General features: G+C 43.2%; 1 protein-coding gene across 3 annotated transcripts in view; it reads left to right on the forward strand.

Moving 5' to 3' along the window:
* The window catches only part of NAIP (NLR family apoptosis inhibitory protein), a 54,208-nt gene that overhangs the window by 11,378 nt on the left and 23,669 nt on the right, over positions 1-19,161 (forward strand). For 2 of the 3 annotated variants that reach the window (XM_025387686.1, XM_025387687.1), the window contains 6 exons: positions 961-1,531; positions 2,504-2,603; positions 8,464-8,545; positions 10,127-10,178; positions 10,451-10,570; positions 13,439-13,538. In XM_025387686.1, the coding sequence (XP_025243471.1) occupies positions 961-1,531; positions 2,504-2,603; positions 8,464-8,545; positions 10,127-10,178; positions 10,451-10,570; positions 13,439-13,538 (1,025 nt within the window). Of the gene's footprint in view, positions 1-960; positions 1,532-2,503; positions 2,604-8,447; positions 8,546-10,126; positions 10,179-10,450; positions 10,571-13,438; positions 13,539-19,161 lie in introns of all 3 variants that reach the window. The other variant, XM_025387688.1, reaches the window with a different exon arrangement.

A 19,161-nucleotide genomic window follows, 5' to 3' on the forward strand; every position in this document is an offset into this window, starting at 1 on the left:
AGAACCAGGACTCTGACAATATGAAGGACTTCATTTCACCATTCTCCAGAGCAATTTGGTGACATATATAAAAATCTTGAAAAATATACATATGACTTGACTCGAATTCTCTTGAAACTTTGTTGTGAGGAAAAAATAATGACTGGAAAAACACTTTTTGTTATAGGATACTCAGTTATCCTATAACATTTGTTTATACAGAGAAAAATGGCAACAGCCTGAATGTCTTAAATGAGGAGATTCATGAAGCCATTAAGGAGTAATTTGCAGATATGTATTTATTAATGTGATATTATATATATATATACATACACACAGAATATATATATAGAGAGATTACATATATATGCATATATATAAAGAGACACATGTAGAGAGATGGGATCTTGCTGTGTTCCCCAGGCTGGTCAAACTCCTGGCCTTAAGCAGTCCTCCCACCTTGGCCTCCCAAAGCACTGGGATTACAGGCATGAGCCATCTCCCCTGGCTATAATTATAGTGGGACATCTGCAGCTTTGGCACAGAGCACTGGGACTTCAAACTGAACACAAAATAATGATTTTTAAAAACTGAGTAATTTGATCAAATCATTGCTGCCAGGCTATCCAATTTTGTGTATGTTTTTCTTTAATGTAAATGGTAAGTATATGCTCGTGTTACCACATTGTGTCCATAGCTAATGTCTGGAAAGCTTCGTGAATGGAGGCAGATCGGTGTCTGTCCTGTTGGTTGCTAGATCCCCAGTGCCTAGCACAGTACCTGATATATAGGAAGTGCTTAGTAAATAGTTGTTGATTAAGTAGACGAATACTGATGTTTCATAATTTTCCCAACAATTTCTCTTTTGCGTTGAAATTTCAGGCATTCCTTTAATTCCTGGTTTCTTCAGAAACAGTGGGAAATGCTCTTCTAAGAAAAATCTTACTCTAAGGGATCAACCTGCTTTATTTCCCTTTTCAGAAAATGGCCACCCAGCAGGAAGCCTCTGATGAGAGGATCTCCCAGTTTGATTACGATTTTCTGCCAGAGCTGTCTGCTCTTCTGGGCATAGATGCAGTTCAGTTGGCAAAGGAAATGGAAGAAGATCAGCAGAAAGTGCAGGCAACAATGCGGAAAGGCTACAACTCTCAAATGCGCAGTGAAGCAAAAAGGTTAAAGACTTTTGTGACCTATGAACCGTACAGCTCATGGACACCGCAGGAGATGGCGGCTGCTGGGTTTTACTTCACTGGCGTAAAAGCTGGGGTTCAGTGCTTCTGCTGTAGCCTCATCCTCTTTGGTGCCAGCCTCAGGAGACTCCCCATAGAAGACCACAAGAAGTTTCATCCAGACTGTGGGTTCCTGCTGAACAAGGATGTTGGTAACATTGCCAAGTACGACATAAGGGTGAAGAATCTGAGGAGCAGGCTGAGAGGAGGTAAAATGAGGTACCAAGAAGAGGAGGCTAGACTTGGATCCTTCAGGAACTGGCCATTTTACGCCCAAGGGATATCCCCACGTGTGCTCTCAGAGGCTGGTTTTGTCTTTACAGGTACCTTGAAATTATTCTCTGAAGTGTTTCTCTGGCGTTTTAAGTTTAGGTTTCATTTTTCAATTACTTTTGCAATATTTGGCTAAGCTTTCTTCCCTGGTTAAATGTGTTATATTAGGTATAAGGTCTAGTTTATCAAAATTCAACGTCAATATTTTTATTTTTGCTCATTTTATATTTAGTACAGCCTGTGTTAATTTGCCAAATATACATAAAATAAGAAAGTTACTTCTCCTTAAACTTGGACCTTAGAAAATACTGGCTGTATTCTTAAGGCCCTGAAAAGATTAAATAACTCATGTGGTCATCCTGATATCAGTCTCCTCACCCATCCTCCCTCTACTGCTCTTACAAGATCTTTCTTTGATTCTTCTCATTGCTGCAGTATTGGAGGGTTTTGTTTGTTTGTCCTAGCCCTGCCCTGGGGGTTATGATACGTAAATGAGAATTCTTACAATAACAATGATCATTTACTGAGTACTGTACCTACTTTATGCTAGGCATAGAGTGAGTACTAATTCTTATCCAATGAATTTACCTCTTTCTCTCCCATTTCACAGCTGAGTTCATGGAGGCTCAGAGAGTTTACGAAACATGCCTATGTTTCTACCGAAATGTCATGGCAAAGCTAAAACATAGGTTTTCTAATTGCACATTACTTCAGCTGGTCCTGGTGTTAGTCGGCTTCCCTATCACTTTGACCCTGAGAGCTCAAAGAGCAACATACCAGCTCTGGGAGGCAGCTGGGGAAGGATATTGAGTTACACAGCTTAGGGTTCTGTACCTGGAGTGCGGCCGTGGTGGAGGGGCCCATTTCGGGTGGTGGGACTGTGGATGGAGACTCAGGCCAATAAGATCGGGAGTGCACAGACACGCTGGAGCATGTCTTGCTCCTGCACAAAACAATCAACTCTGTGTACATACCCTCTGGTGCCACTGCCAGGCAATCTAAATATTTTCCTTCATATATAGGTAAACAGGACACGGTACAGTGTTTTTCCTGTGGTGGATGTTTAGGAAATTGGGAAGAAGGAGATGATCCTTGGAAGGAACATGCCAAATGGTTCCCCAAGTAAGTAGATAATTTTTGCTTCAATTTTTCTTTCTTTCTTTTTTTTGAGACAGAGTCGTGTTCTGCCACCCAGGCTGGAGTATAGTGGCATGACTTCAGCTCGCTGCAACTTCTGCCTCCCAGGTTCAAGTGATTCTCCTGCCTCAGCCTTCTGAGTAGCTGGGATTATAGGTGCGCACCACCAAGATAGGCTAATTTTTGTATTTTTAGCCCCTTAAGATTTTTAATTTGTAGATTTCCTCTTTATCCATCTCTTTTTTCTTGTCGCTTATTTGTTAAAGAAGCCATGTAATCTGTCCTGTAAAATTCCGTCTACTCTAGATTTAGCAAATGTGTTCCTCTGGCATCATCTAACATGTTCCTCTACCTTCTGCATTTCCAGGAACCTGACACTTGGATCTAGCAGTCTGGTCAGACTCAGACTCTATTTTCTTTCTCCTTCCTTCCTTCCTTCCTTCCTTCCTTCCTTCCTTCCTTCCTTCCTTCCTTCCTTCCTTCCTTCCTTCCCTTTCTTTCTCTCTTTCTCTCTCCCTCTCTCCTTCCTTCCTTCCTTCCCTCTCTTTCTTTCTCTCTTTCTCTCTCCCTCTCTCCTTCCTTCCTTCCTTCCCTCTCTTTCTTTCTCTCTTTCTTTCTTTCGACAGTCTCACTCTGTTGCCCAGGCTTGAGTGCAGCAGTACCATCTTGGCTCACTGCAACCTCTACCTCCTGGGTTCAAGTGATTCTCCTTCCTTACCCACCCAGGTCTGGGATTACAGGTGCATGCCGCCACACCTGGCTAATTTTTGTATTTTTAGTAGAGATGGGTTTTCTCCATATTGGTGAGGCTGGTCTCAAACTCCTGATCTCAGGCAGTCCACCTGCCTTGGCCTCCCAAAGTGCTGGGATTATAGGCATGAGCCACTGTGCCTAGCCTCAGATCCTATTTTCTTTAACAAATATTTGTCACACATCTACTACATGCAAAGTTGTTGGTTGGATGCTAAATTAACCACAAACCTGGGCACAGTTATTTACATTTATAAGTCATCTTGCACATGGACAGCCATGCCCACAAAAGTGAATGGAGGCCTAGCACGGTGGCTCATGCCTGTAATCCCAGCACTTTGGGAGGCCAAGGCATGTGGATCATTTGAGGTCAGTAGTTTGAGACCAGCCTGGCCAACATGGTAAAACCCTGTCTCTATTAAAAATACAAAAATTGGCCAGGCGTGGTGGCAGGCATCTGTAATCCTAGCTACTTGGGAGGCTGAGGCAGGAGAACTGCTTGAGCCTGGGAGGCAGAGGTTGCAGTGAGCTGAGATCGCACCACTGCACTCCAGCCTGGTCAACAGAGCAAGACTCCATCTCAAAAAAAAAATGGTTGGGCACTGTGGCTCATGCCTGTGATCCCAGCACTTTAGGAGGCCAAGGCAGGCAAATCACTTGAGGCTAGGAGTTCAAGTGCTGAACTCTTCTCTCCCCTCTCTCCTCTCCCATCTCCCCTCTCCCCTGGCCAACATGGTGAAACCCCATCTCTACTAAAAATACAAAAATTAGCTGAGCGTGGTGGTGCGTGCCTGTAGTCCTAGCTACTTGGGAGGCTGAGGCAGGAAATTGCTTGAACCCGGGAGGCAGAGGTTGCAGTGAGCTGAGATCACACCACTGTGCTGCAGCCTGGGCAACAGAGTGAGACTCCATCTCAAAAGAAAAAAAAGGGAATGGATATCTTTGGTATGTTTTGATATGTTATGTGGGAAAGCAATATGCACAATAAGTGCAGTGTGAGACTTTGAAAATGTTTAAGACCACTAAACTGTACATGGAGTTGTTTGAAAATACATAGAAAAACTTATGAAAATATATAAACCAAACTGTAGATACTTCTGGATCTGGATTTGTCAGGGGGTGAAGTAGTGACAGATTTTCACATTTATTTTGTTCATTGCTGTCTTGTTTAAATTTTTGGAAACAAGTATATATTACTTTTGCAGTTGAAAAGAAAGTGAGGAGATTAGGAGGGAGGAAGTAAACAAGGGAGGAGAGGGGAAAGAGAGGCAGGAAGAGGAGAAAGTTAGACAAGCAGATGAGATGGTTATAGGGACAAATGAAGCTAGACTTTTGAAATCATTTGATAGTCACTCTGGCTCCTTGACGAATCAAAACAGCCCCCCAGGCAGTCCTTGTCCGAGCTGACAGTGCGCCATTTATGCGTATGTAACAGTGAACAGCAGCCCTGGCTGGAGCACAAGCCACTGCTCGTGGGCACCTGTCTCAGCTCGGACCTCAGCTCAGGCTTCACTTAGCCTCAGGGTCACTGTGTTTAGTGTCGCTGGGTTATACACTGGACAAGTGCCAGTGGCACCATTCACACATTATCACATTATCATGTGACTAGCACCTACTAGAGCCACACATCCTGTCTGGAGGGTCCTTCATGTGCCTTCTCTAACATAGGACGGAGGGTAAGGTAATAAGTACAGGGAGGGGAGACAGCAGTCCAGCAACCACTCCTAGAGCAGGAAGGAGCTCAGGCTGTCAAACAAGGGCAGGGGGTAGTGCAGAGGCTTAGGAGATAGAGCCAGGCTTGAATCTGCGGCTACCTGACTACCAGACCCTAGACAAGGGACTGACCTTGTCTGAATCTCATATGTAAAATGCAGTGTCAACCTAAAAAAAAAAAAAAATTAGAGAAAGATATCCCAAAATATGTCAAATTTATTCAGGAATAAGAAAAGAGGGTTATGATTTGGAATGCACTATGGTAAACCCCAGGCACGTGCAGTGAGGGTAAAGGGAAGTTTTCTTGGCAAAAGGGAGAAGTTCACATAAGCTCCTTAGAAACAGAGTTCATAGCAGTGCATGGTAGCTCATATGGGTAATCACAGCTATGTGGGAGGCTGAGGCGGGAGGGTCGTTGGAGGCCAGGAGTTTGAGAACGCCCTGGGCAATATGACAAGGCTCCAGTTTCTTGAGAGAGAGAGAAGAGAGGGGAGAGGGGAGAGGGGAGAGGCGAGAGGGGCAAAGAGAATTCCTTGGTTCTGAAGGCTCAAAGCCAGAGTTGTTGTGTGTTCATTGGTGGAGATGCCATTCCTGGGCAGGTGTTCTTTTGAGAGCATCTCATCTCATCTTATCTTATCTGAATTGCTGCAGTCCTAAAGAATGTGCAGTGATAAACCTTGTCATAGAAATATGTGCATACATGCAAGCAATGCAAAGCAGGAGATGTGTGACAGGTGTGAAGGGATTTTTATGGGATTCTTAGAAAGTCTTTGGAACCATTCCTATCTTGGACATGTAAACCTGAACCCCATTCCGTCGCGCCTTCCCAGCCCTATTTTGTGTGGGTCTGACAAAAGTGATTTCATCTTGGTATCTGCAACTTCCACAGCAGATAATAATATACAGCTTGTCTGGTGGCTGTAAGGATGAGAAAAAAAGTATATGGATCAAATGCTTTGTAAAAATTACCATGTAGCCGGGCGCGGTGGCTCAAGCCTGTAATCCCAGCACTTTGGGAGGCCGAGACGGGCGGATCACGAGGTCAGGAGATCGAGACCATCCTGGCTAACAAGGTGAAACCCCGTCTCTACTAAAAAATACAAAAAACTAGCCGGGCGAAGTGGCGGGCGCCTGTGGTCCCAGCTACTCAGGAGGCTGAGGCAGGAGAATGGCGTGAACCCGGGAGGCGGAGCTTGCAGTGAGCTGAGATCCGGCCACCGCACTCCAGCCTGGGCGACAGAGCCAGACTCAATCTTAAAAAAAAAAAAAAAAAAAAAAAAATTACCATGTATAATGTGAGGATGACTGATGACCAACTGTTTTGCCTTTCATTTGTTTGTCCTCATAAGCATATGGTCAGTCAATAAAATTTAAGAGCTGGAATTAGAGCAAGAATCCCCAAGTTTCTTGCTGGTTACTCTGTTTTTAGCTTTTTGGGCTTTAATTTGTTGCTTCTTTTATAAACTCTCAACAAAATGAGTATACCCTAACACTTTTTAAAATGTGGCACTCCATAAATGTAAGCTGATTTTATGGTAATTTTTTGAGGTACTGAGTTCCTCCTCAATCCATATAAATCATGAGAACAGGGAACCACCCCGTGCATTGTGTACCATATGGATTATGTGCAGACTTAGGGCAATCTTTGGAAAGATTTTTACACCTGAAAACTGGGGACCCTGGCTGCCTATCACATAGAATCGTGACCCTGGGGAAATATACAGATCATCTGATGGCATCCATGTTCTCCTGTGATTTATTTAAGAGAATGATGGCAAGGTTGGTCACACCCCACTGGTGGAAGAGCGGGGACTAATGCTCCAGCCTTTGGGTTCACAACCCATTCTTTGCTACAGCACCATAGAAAGAAAACTGAAATTTGAATTAGAGGGATTTTTTTTTTTTTTTTGAGACAGAGTCTCGCTCTGTCGCCCAGGCTAGAGTGTAGTGGTGCAATCATGACTCACTGCAAACTCTGCTTCCCAGGTTCAAGTGATCCTCCTGCCTCAGCCTCTCAAGTAGCTGGGATTACAGGTGGCTGCCACCATGCCTGGCTAATTTTTGTATTTTTAGTAGAGATGGGCTTTCACCATGTTGACCAGGCTGGTCTCGAACTCCTGGCCTCAAGCAATCCACCTGCCTCAGCCTCCAAAAGTGCTGGGATTACAGGCATGATCCCCCATGCCCAGCTGAATTGGAGGAATTTTTAAAAGTTAATTTTAAAACTGCTTCTCTTTTATGGGAAATGAATGTGTTTTTAAAATGGTATTCAATATGCTCTTTTTTAAAAAAATCAAAAATTATAAATTAACATCCATTACTTTTTCTTTTCTTTTTTTTTTTTTTTTGAGACAGAGTCTTGCTCTGTTGCCCAGGCTAGCATGCAGGGGCGTGATTTCGGCTCACTGTAACCTCCACCTCCCAGGTTCAAGCGATTCTCCTGCCTCAGCCTCCTGAGTAGCTGGGATTACAGGCACCTGCCACCACAGCCAGCTAATCTTTGTACTTTTAGTAGAGACAGGGTTTCATCATCTTGGCCAGGCTGGTCTCGAACTCCTGATCTCGTGATCCACCTGCCTCAGCCTCCCGAAGTGCTGGGATTCCAGGTGTGAGCCATCATGCCTGGTGCCTAATATACATTACTTTCTAATGCATGGTAATTTTTTGTTCGGTAGATAAATATATTATTGTTATTTTATTTTTATTTTTATTTTTATTTTTTATTGTTATTTTAAAAAGATTTTTTGTATTTATTTTTGAGACTGGGTCTCAGTCTGTTGCCCAGGCTGGAGTGCAGCAGCCTGATCGTGGCTCAGTGCAGCCTCTACCTCCCCAGGCTCAGGTGATCCTCCCCGCTCAGCCTCCCGAGTGTCTGGTACAACAGAGGTGTGGCACCATGCCCCGCTAATTTTTGTATTTTTTGTAGAGATGGGGTTTCGCCATGTTGCCCAGGCTAGTGTTGAATTCCTGGATTTGAGCCACTGCATCTGGCCTATTCTTTTAAATGTAGTTCTCTTTACTGCCAGTAGCTTTCATATAACCCCAGGTACACCACTGCTTAATTCCAAAAATCAAAAGCTCCATCCTATATTTACTGTAAATCAGTCTCTTTGATTGTATTGTATATTTTATTTCAAGAAAAAAGTTAATCTGAAGATTTAATTTTAAATAACTACATATGTTGTCACTAATAGAAATAAAAAATAATTATATGAGAATAATGGTAATTCTCCTCAGTAAGTTTTGTGGTAAATTTTTGGGCAATTTTATTGAAGTATAATAAAATTCAACAATTCAGTACGTTTTTATAAATGTTCATCGTGATATAGGACAGCTCTATCACAGTATTGGGGTAAATTTTAATTATATTCATTAATTACAGATGTGAATTTCTTCAAAGTAAGAAATCCTCAGAGGAAATTGCCCAGTATATTCAAAGCTACAAGGGATTTGTTGACATAACGGTAATGTAGAACAGCAATTTTTTTCTCAAGTCTTTGGATTACCTACAAATGTCTGACTCTGAAGGGCGTAGGCATTCTTTTTATGTCATGGGTTTTATTTCTTTCTTCCTTTCTCCTTTCATTCCCCTGGCTCCCATCTTCAAAGTGAAACAATATCACATTCACTTGCTGACCTAGAGCCTTTTTCTTTTTCCAGAGCTGGCTTCTGATGGGCTCTGCTTGCCTTCCTGATAGTCTTCCCCTCTATGAATGAATCCACTTGTCCCAGCTTCCCTCTGCTGCCCCATCTGCACGCTTGCTATGATCTCCTGACCTATGCGCTGTCACCCACAGTGGGCCGCAGAGCTGGCTCTTCCCAACTGGCTAACTATCCTGTATCAGTACCAATTTCCTAGTGGAGAGTGATGGGAAATTGAATCCAAACTGGCTTAAATAAAAATGAGAATGTATTGATTAACATGACTCAGAAGACCAGAACTCTAGAGAGAACATGGCCTGACAGTGGGGGAAGAGAGGTGTTTCCCCAAAAAGAAATTGGGTGCAGCTTTCCCAGAAGAGTCAGTTGCTCAACATATAATACCCTGATGAATTTAGATACCATTCTATGTCTCTTACTTCCTCATTTGTCAAAGTACATCTGTGATATCTAAATGCAAGTCTGTTTTCAAGGTCAGTTTCTGGAAACAGTGACCCTGAGAAGGCTTCCTACTGAGTAGGCATAAACATTCACAGCTTGCATGCATGCGTGTGTGTGTGTGTGTGTGTGTTTGCTTGCTTGCACTGCATAAAAACAATTGCAACATCAACAGAAATCAAAATTAAAGGGATAATTCTCCTACGACCCTGCCATTCCAGCCAATGAAACTCTTCATTCTGGGGAAAAGTTCCTTCAGTTCTTGTTCACAGATAGGTATATACTTCATAAGTCGAACAATCAGGCCAGGCGCAGTAGCTCACGCCTGTAATCCCAGCACTTTGGGAGGCCGAGTTGGGCAGATCTCTTGAGATCAGGTGTTCGAGACCAACCTCAAGACTTCCAACATGGGCCGGGCGCGATGGCTCACACCTGTAATCCCAGCACTTTGGGAGGCCAAGATGGACAGATCACGAGGTCAGGAGATCGAGACCATCCTGGCTAACATGGTGAAACCCCATCTCTACTAAAAATACAAAAAATTAGCCGGGCGTGGTGGCGGGCGCCTGTAGTCCCAGCCACTCAGGAGGCTGAGGCAGGGGAATGGTGTGAATCCGGGAGGCGGAGCTTGCAGTGAGCCAAGGTCATGCCACTGCAGTCCAGCCTGGGCGACAGAGCAAGACTCTGTCTCAAAAAAAAAAAAAAAAAACTTCAACATGGTGTCTGTCTCTACTAAAAATACAAAAAAAAAAAAAATTAGCTGGGTGTGGTGGCACATGCCTGTACTACTCGGGAGGTTGAGGCAGGGGAATCACCTGAACCCAGGAGGCGGAGGTTGCAGTGAGACGAGAATGTGCCACTGCACTTCAGCCTGGGCAACAGAGTGCGACTCTGCCTAAAAAAAAAAAAAAAAAAAAGACAACAACTTGAATTTTAATTTCCCTCAGGCAGAACATTTTGTGAATTCCTGGGTCCAGAGAGAATTACCTATGGCATCAGGTAAAACCTCAAACATTTTCCAAAGGCTTTGCTTGTTTATTTCTTCTTTTGATTTTTTTGTCCCTATCTCTTTTTGTCTTTTTTCCCCCATTTGTTCTGAAGCACACTCTAGACATCATTCCATCTGTAACTGTGAAGGGACAACTTGAACACTGATACTTGCAATATCAAAGCCTACTGGTCTCTTTAATTTGTGCCGCAGCAATAGAGACATAGAAAAAAAAAAAAAAAGACTAAAGCCTGCTGGTCTCACCCTGTGCTTTTTATTCAAGCTTATTGCAATGACAGCATCTTTGCTTACGAAGAACTACGGCTGGACTCTTTTAAGGACTGGCCCTGGGAGTCAGCTGTGGGAGCTGCAGCACTGGCCAAAGCAGGTCTTTTCTACACAGGTGAGTCAGTAAGTTGTGACCACTTGCTTGCTTAACCTTTAATTCCCACATACACTTGATGCTCCTGGGCTTGCATTTAGCTACACTCAGCAATCTCCACTAGCTTCAGCATTTCTTTTTCTTTTCTTTTCTTTTTGCCTTGGAGACAGAGTCTCACTCCGTTGCTGGAGTGCAGTGGCACAATCTCGGCTCACTGCAACCTCTGCCTCCCAGGTTCAAGTGATTCTCCTGCCTCAGCCTCTGGAGTAGCTGGAACCACAGGCGTGTGCCACCATACCCAGCTACTTTTTTGTATTTTTAGTAGAGACGGGGTTTCACTGTACTAGTCAGAATGGTCTCGATCTCCTGATCTCGTGATCCGCCCACCTTGGCCTCCCAATGCTGGGATTACGGGCGTGAGCCACCACGCCAGGCCTCACTTCAGCATTTCTTATAGATTCTTTTTCTTTTCTTTCTATTTTTAGAAACATGGTCACCCAGGCTAGAGGGCAGTGGTGAGATCATGGCTCACTGCAGCCTGAACCTCCTGGGCTCAAGCAATCCTCCTGCCTTGGCCTCCCAAAATGCTGGGATTACATGTGTGAGCCACTGCACCTGACACAGATCCCTTTTCTTTCCTGCATCATAAATCCTCTCCCAGTTTTCGATTCCTCCCTTAGGTGGTAAACCTTCACATTTGAAACCTTAAGGTATGGACTAACAATGAATACAAGTATTCTATTTGTGATCATCATCGTGTCTTTTCTTTCTACACGTTACTCTCCTCACCTCTTGTTCCCTGACAAGGTGCTCCCAGAAACTGTCACAGGACACTTCTGCTTATATTTCTTTAATCAGAACTTAATTGGATGGGCCAGGTATGGTGGCTCACACCTGTAATCCCAGCACTTTGGGAGGCCGAGGTGGGTGGATCACCTGAGGTCAGGAGTTCGAGACCCGCCTGGCCAATATGGTGAAACCCCGTCTCTACTAAAAATAGAAAGAATTAGCCAGACATGGTGGGCGCCTGTAATCCCAGCTACTTGCGAGGCTGAGGCAGGAGAATCATTTGAACCTGGGAGATGGAGGTTGCAGTGAGTTGAGATCATGCCATTGCACTCCAGCCTGGGCAACAAGAGTGAAACTCCGTCTCAAAAAAAAAAAAAAAAAAAAAAAAGAATTTAGTCAGATGGAGATGACCATACCTAGCTATAAGAGGAGCTGGGAAACCTAATCTTTTTCCTGGGTGGCAATATGCCCAGCTGAAAATTGGAATTTCTATTAGTATGGAAGGATTTGAGATAGTAAGAACATGGATAGCAATCTTTGCCACATTCTGCCTGCAGGAGAAACTCAGGAAATTCATTTTCATGATTCCTAAACATGCAGCGTCTTCCACCAGATTGTGACATTTTCTCTTTAGCTGCTGGTCATTAGGAAGCACCTCTGCAATCCACAAATGATGGGCTGGTTCCTCTCAGCTAAATCTCTACCTGAGATACACGATGATCAGGGAAACATTCCTGGGTACCTTGCTGGTCTTGCTCAGACCAAACACATGCATAAGTTACAGTGGAGGTTAATGCAGATCTTTAACTGAGAGATCAAGTAACTGTCACAAATATCACAGAGCAATACAGAGAAAGAGAATATAGTTGTCACTCTACCTAGCAGACATAGTCCATTGGGAAAAAAAAAAAATCTGACTGCCTCACCATCTTAAGCCTTTGGAAAGAGTGTTTGCCATTTCTCCCTACTCTACCGTGTCTGCCTCTTGTCAGCCTTCCGCAAGACCCCTCTGACCAGTGTCCTCGCCCTCTTCCTTTCCAGTCCTCCACCTCTCCACACAAATCCTAATCATCTCTCACCCTTTTCAGATCTTGCAAGCTTTAGGATCTCATACTTCTGGGAGGCTTTCCTCTGCCCCAGCTTTCCCAGAGTGGAAGGAAGATGAGAAATGCTCTTTTTCTAGTTTGATCCTTTTGCAGAGCTAAATACCAGTTTCTTTCCAAAGACATATAATCTCACAAAGAGACTTAATCCTATTTCTGGTGTAATAAACCTGGCAATAATGTGGTAAGATGCAATTAATTCTTCATGCATTCACTTACATAAGGGTTGCTAGATTTGCTGATTTTTTTTCCTTGAGCTCTAAATATACTCTTTCCGATTCATTCATTAAACGAATACTGACTGAGTGCCACGTGAGTGCCAAGCACTCTTCTAGGTTCATGTCATTCATTAGTGAGCAAAAACCTCTACCCTCATGGAGCTTATTTTTATTCTTATTTTTTGAGACGGAGTTTCACTCTTGTCACCCAGGCTGGAGTGCAGTGGCGCTATCTTAGTTCACTGCAACCTCTGTCTCCTGGGTTCAAGCGATTCTCCTGCCTCAGCCTCCTGAGTAGCTAGGATTACAGGCATGTGCCACCACGCCCAGCTAATTTTTGTATTTTTAGTAAAGACAGGGTTTCACCATGTTGGCCAGACTGGTCTCAGACTCCTGACCTCAGGTGATCCGCTGGCCTTGGCCTCCCAAAGTGCTGGGATTACAGGCATGAGCCACTGCGCCAGCCCCCTCATGGAGCTTCAATGCCAGATTCTGGTTGCCAATCTGTTGGTTGATCAAAGGAGAATGGAGCAGAGGGATGGTGCGCATCAAAGTGCATGGTGCATAGGAGCATTCAATGACTACTTGCTGGTTACCCCGTTGGTGGACAGAGTCTTATATAGAAAATTGCCTCACTGGTAACCAGCTTCTGACTGTCACAAAACCCAGCTGGAGACTGACACTATTACAGGTCTGGTGGTTATTGGACATTAACATGTGGGCATGTGAATGGACAGATGCCCACGCCAGTGGCACTGATCAAGTTTCCTTACTTTTAGGTATAAAGGACATCGTGCAGTGCTTTTCCTGTGGCGGGTGTTTAGAGAAGTGGCAGGAAGGTGATGACCCATTAGACAATCACACCAGATGTTTTCCCAAGTGAGTGGAATGAATGTTAACTATCTGCGACTTTGGATGCACTTCAACAGTTTGGTTTTTCTCCTCCCCCCTCATTTCCTGCCTTATTTTATCTTTAGATTGAGTCTTTATCTACTCCTCTGATTCAGGCTATGAAGGATGAGTCTTCGTCTTTCATCCCTTTGCTCCATGACCCCCTTCCTGTACTAGCCTTTGCCTCTTTATAGTTATGGCATAGTTTTGGTTAGATTCATATTTTCTTTTTTTTTTTTTTTTTTTTTTGAGACTGAGTCTGGCTCTGTCGCCCAGGCTGGAGTGCGGTGGCCGGATCTCAGCTCACTGCAAGCTCCGCCTCCCGGGTTCACGCCATTCTCCTGCCTCAGCCTCCCGAGTAGCTGGGACTACAGGCGCCCGCCACTTCGCCCGGCTAGTTTTTTGTATTTTTTTAGTAGAGACGGGGTTTCACCGTGTTAGCCAGGATGGTCTCGATCTCCTGACCTCGTGATCCGCCCGTCTCGGCCTCCCAAAGTGCTGGGATTACAGGCTTGAGCCACCGCGCCCGGCCTTAGATTCATATTTTCACATTACATGTTTACATTATCATGACTATATAAATGCTATGCAGAGCTGAAGCTTGTGGTAAATTTTTATTTATTTTCCTTTCCTGTACCTCCTTTATTTTCTTTAGGAAGTAGTAACTGGCCTGTTAGTATGTTTGCTTATTTTTTTTTCCTGAGGTAAAATTCACATAGTAACCATTTTATTTATTTATTTATTTATTTATTTATTATTTTTCGTGACAGGGTCTCTCTCTTGCCCAGGTTGGAGTGCAGTGGTGCAGTCATGGCTCACTGCAGCCTTGACCTCTCTGGCTCAAGCAGTCTTCCTCGCTCAGCCTCCCAGGTAGCTGGGAATACAGGCACGAGTCTCCACACCCAGCTAATTTTTTTTTTTTTTTTTTTTTTTTTTTTTTTTTAGAGACAGGGTCTCCCTATGTTGCCCAGGCTGGTCTCAAACTTCTGGGCTCAAGCAATCTTCCCATCCTGGCTTCCCAAGGTGCTGGGATTATAGGCGTGAGCCACCATGCACCGCAATTAAACTATTTTAGAGTGTACAATTCTGTGGCATTTATCATAGTACATTCACAATGTTGTGCAACCACCCCTTCTATCTAGTTCCAAAAAGCTTTCATCGCCCCCAGAGAAAACTCTGTATCCATTAAGCAAGCCCTCCTTATCTCTCCACCCCACTCCATGCCCAGCCCCTGGGATACACCAACCTAATTGGTGTCTATGGATTTATTTGTTCTGACTATTTCCTCTATATGGAAGCATACAGTTTGACCTTTTGCATTTGGATCTTTCACTTGGCATATTGTTTTGAGGTTTATCCATGTTGTAGCTTGTATAAATACTTCCTTTTTTTTTTTGAGACGGAGTCTGGCGCTGTCACCCAGGCTGGAGTGCAGTGGCCGGATCTTGGCTCACTGCAAGCTCCGCCTCCCGGGTTTACGCCATTCTCCTGCCTCAGCCTCCCGAGTAGCTGGGACTACAGGCGCCCGCCACCTCGCCCAGTTACTTTTTTTTTGTATTTTTTAGTGGAGACGGGGTTTCACCGTGTTAGCCAGGATGGTCTCGATCTCCTGACCTCATGATCCGCCCGTCTTGGCCTCTCAAAGTGCTGGGATTACAGGCTCACCGCGCCCGGCCAGTACTTCCTTCCTTTTGTGACCAAGTAATATTCCATACGGATACACTACATTTTATTTATCCATTCATCTATTTGCAGATATTTGGGTTGTTTCTACCTTTTGGCTACCATGAGTAATACCGATAGGAACATTTGGGTACAGGTATCTGTTGGAGCATGTAACTATATTCAATTCTTTGGGGCATACACCTAACAATGAAATTGCTAGCTATATAGTAATTCTATGTTTTAACTTTTTTTTTTTCTCTCAGACAGAGCCTCACTCTGTCACCCAGGCTGGAGTACAGTGCTGCGATCTCAGCTCACTGCAACCTCCGACTCCTGGGTTCAAGCGATTTTCCTGCCTCATCCTCCTGAGTAGCTGGGATTACAGGTGCCTGCCACCACGCCCGGCTAATTTTTTGTATTTTTATTAGAGATGGGGTTTCACCATGTTGGCCAGGCTGGTCTCAAACTCCAGACCTCAAGTGATCCACCCGCCTTGGCCTCTCAAAGTGCTGGAATTACAAGTGTGAGTCACCACACCTGGTCTGTTTTAACTTTTTGAGGAACTGCTAAACTGTTTTCCACAGTGTTGCACCATTTTAAATTCCCACCAACAATGTATGAGGGTTCCAATTTCTCATCAACTTTTCTGTTTTTAAAAAAATTATAGCCATCTGCTTAATTTTTATGTACATTGCTTATTTTTGTTTCTTGAGAGAATATTCACATATTAATCATTTCATTTATTTAAGTAAATAAAGATGAACACCAGCTCATCTTTAAATTATCCCAAATGTTTAAATCTCCTCTTAAGTCATCCAGACCTACCAGATATCTCATTATTTTCATTTCCTGAAAGAGTCATCATCATATTTGTCTTTTTTTTTTTCTTTGAGATGGAGTCTTGTTCTGTCACCCAGGCTGGAGTACAGTGGCATGATCTCGGCTCACTGCAACCTCTGCCTCCCAGGTTCAAGCAATTCTCCCTGCCTCGGCATCCCAAGTAGCTGGGACTACAGGCGTGCACCACTATGCCTGGCTAATTTTTGTATTTTTAATAGAGATGGGGTTTTGCCATGTTGGCCAGGCTAGTCTGGAACTCCTGACCTCAGGTGATCCACCCGCCTCAACCTCCCAAAGTGCTGGAATTACAGGTGTGAGCCGCTGCGCTTGGCCCATTTTCATCTTGAAGTAGTCATCCATAATTTTCATCTTCTTGAATGAGTTTCCCTGGAAATCTTCTGGCCTGCTGGATTATGAACAACTTGTCCTATAATCATCCTGGGATCCAGGGATCTTTGTTCACAGGCATCCTGGAGATTATCTCCTCTGTTGTATCTCCCAGATCTAATGTCATCCTCTTCTTGGTTCACTCACTCATTTTGGTGGAACACTTCAGAGTTCACTGGAAAAGACTGCGTAAGAAATACACATTTTTAGTTGTACATAATGCATATATAGACATATAGATCTATCTGTATATATGTTTTCCCTGTATTCTCACACTTACTTGATAGTTTAGCTAGGTGTAGAATTATAGGTTGGAAATCATTTTAATTGTAAATTGTAGAAGCATTGCTACATTTCCACTAGCTCCTAATGTGCTATTGAGAAGTTCCATGCCTTTCTGATTCTCAATCCTTTGATTGCAAACAACGTTTTTTTGTTTTTTGTTTTTTTTTCCTGCGCTGGAAGTTTTTAGAAAAATATCTGTTCTAAAATTTTATGAAAAAATATTTCTTTTCTGTGAATCTTTAAACTTAATTTTTTTTACCCATCAAACTCTTTAGAAATGTTTAATTGCAAGAAGAAATTTGTGTTTTCACTATGTAATTAGTAGGAGTTTTTTTTTCTTAGAAATGAATATGAACACATACAGATTTTAAAATGAATGCTTCCTGCTCATTTGTATAGTGGTAAAAACAAAAATAAAATAAAATTAATACTTCCATCTAATTTTATTACCTTGAAGGTGTTTTGACAGCAGCAGTTAACCTCATTTTTCTTTCTTATTTGGGCTTAGTATGTAATAAATTATTGTGAACAATGGAGACATTCTACTTAATTCTTGGAAGGATAAGCTAGGATGCAGTCTAGTTTTATTTAGAACTTACTCTGGAATCTATCAACTCCCTTTTATACTATCATTATTATCATTATTTTAGTGTTTTGTTGTTGTTGTTGTTTTTGAGATGGAGTCTCGCTCTGTCACCCAGGCTGGAGTGCAGTGGCGTGATCTTGGCTCACTGCAACCTCTGCCTCCCAGGTTCAAGCGATTCTCCTGCCTCAGCCTCCCAAGTAGCCGGGACTACAGGTGCCTCCCACCACGCCTGGCTACTTTTTTGTACTTTTAGTAGAGACAGGGTTTCACCATGTTGGTCAGGCTGGTCTTGAACTCCTGACCTCAAGTGATCCTCCTGCCTCAGCCTCCCAAAGTGCTGGGATTACAGGTATGAGCCGCCACACCTGGCCTTTAGTGTTTTTATTTTTAAAGAGACTGGGTCTTGGCTCTGTCACCCAGGCTGGAGCAAGTGCAGTGGTGCAATCCTAGCTCACTGTGGCCTCAAATTCCTGGGTTCAAGTGATCCTCAGCCTCCCCAGTGGCTAGGACTACAAGCACGTGTCACCATGCCTGGCTAATTTTTTTAAATTATTTTTTTTTTGTAGAGATGGAGTCTTGCTTTGTTGCCCAGGCTGGTCTCAAACTCCTGGCTCCAAATGATCCTTCTGCTTCAGCCTTCCAAAGTACTTGGATTACAGGCATGAGCCACTGCTCCCAGCCAACTCCTTTTTGGATTTTTACTCTTCCTTTGCCTCTTTTAAAAAAACTGCAAACCAGTATGTCTCCAAATGAGTGCCTAAAATTTTTATGTATGCTTTAAAGAATGGATACAAAGCAACCTATGAACCTACTACTAAAGTCAAGAAATTTTACATTATCAATGCCTTAAAAGACCCCCGTGGCCAGGTGTGGTGGCTCACGCCTATAATCTCAGCACTTTGGGAGGTTGATGTGGGCAGATTGTCTGAGCTCAACAGTTCCAGACCAGCCTGGGCAACATGGTGAAACCCCATCTCTATTAAAAAATAGAAAAAATTAACTGGGCGTGCCTGTAGTCCCAGCTATTAGGGAGGCTGAGGCAGGAGAATGGCTTGAACCTGGGAGGCGGAAGTTGCAGTGAGCTGAGATGGCGCCATTGCACTCCCAGGCAACAGAGCAAGACTCCGTCTCAAAAAAAAAAAAAAAAAAAGAAAGAAAAAAAACAACTCTGCATGCCAACCACCCCCTAATTCTGATTATATCCTTGTCCCTCCAATCCAGGTAAACATGATGCTCAGTTTTGGGTTAATTATTCCCTTGCTTCTCTTTGTGGTTTTACCAACTGCATATATATCCTTAAACATATTTAGCTTTGTCTATTCTTGAAGTTCAGATAAGAAGCATACTGCATGGTTCTTCTTGTAATTGGCTTGTTTTCCTCCACGCTGTTTTTGAGTTTCATCCATATTTATATGTACTACACAGTTGTAGTTCCCTTGTTTTCATTGGTAAATAGTGTTTTTATGTTACGAATATATAATTTATTTTACTGTTGATTAACCTCATGTGTTGTTTTCAGAGTGTTGCAAATTCAAATAATGCCCTGTGAACATTCTTGTACATATTTCCCAGTGCTCATGTGTGTTTCTCTAGGATATATAACAAAGTAAAGAATTGCAGAGTCACAGAGTTTGCGGATGTTCAACTCCACTAGATAATGCAAAGTTTTTTCCAAAGTGGTTGCACTGATTTACATTCCCACTGGCCTAGATGCATTTCTATTGATTTGCTTCCTCACTAACTTGGTATTGCCCAAATTTTAATTTTTGTCAATGTAATTACTAATAATGTTAAACTTATTTTCTTCTTCCTCCTCCTCCTCTTCTTCTTCCTCCTCTTCCTCTTCTT

Source organism: Theropithecus gelada, chromosome 6, assembly GCF_003255815.1.
Source record: "Theropithecus gelada isolate Dixy chromosome 6, Tgel_1.0, whole genome shotgun sequence".
NCBI lineage: Eukaryota > Metazoa > Chordata > Mammalia > Primates > Cercopithecidae > Theropithecus > Theropithecus gelada.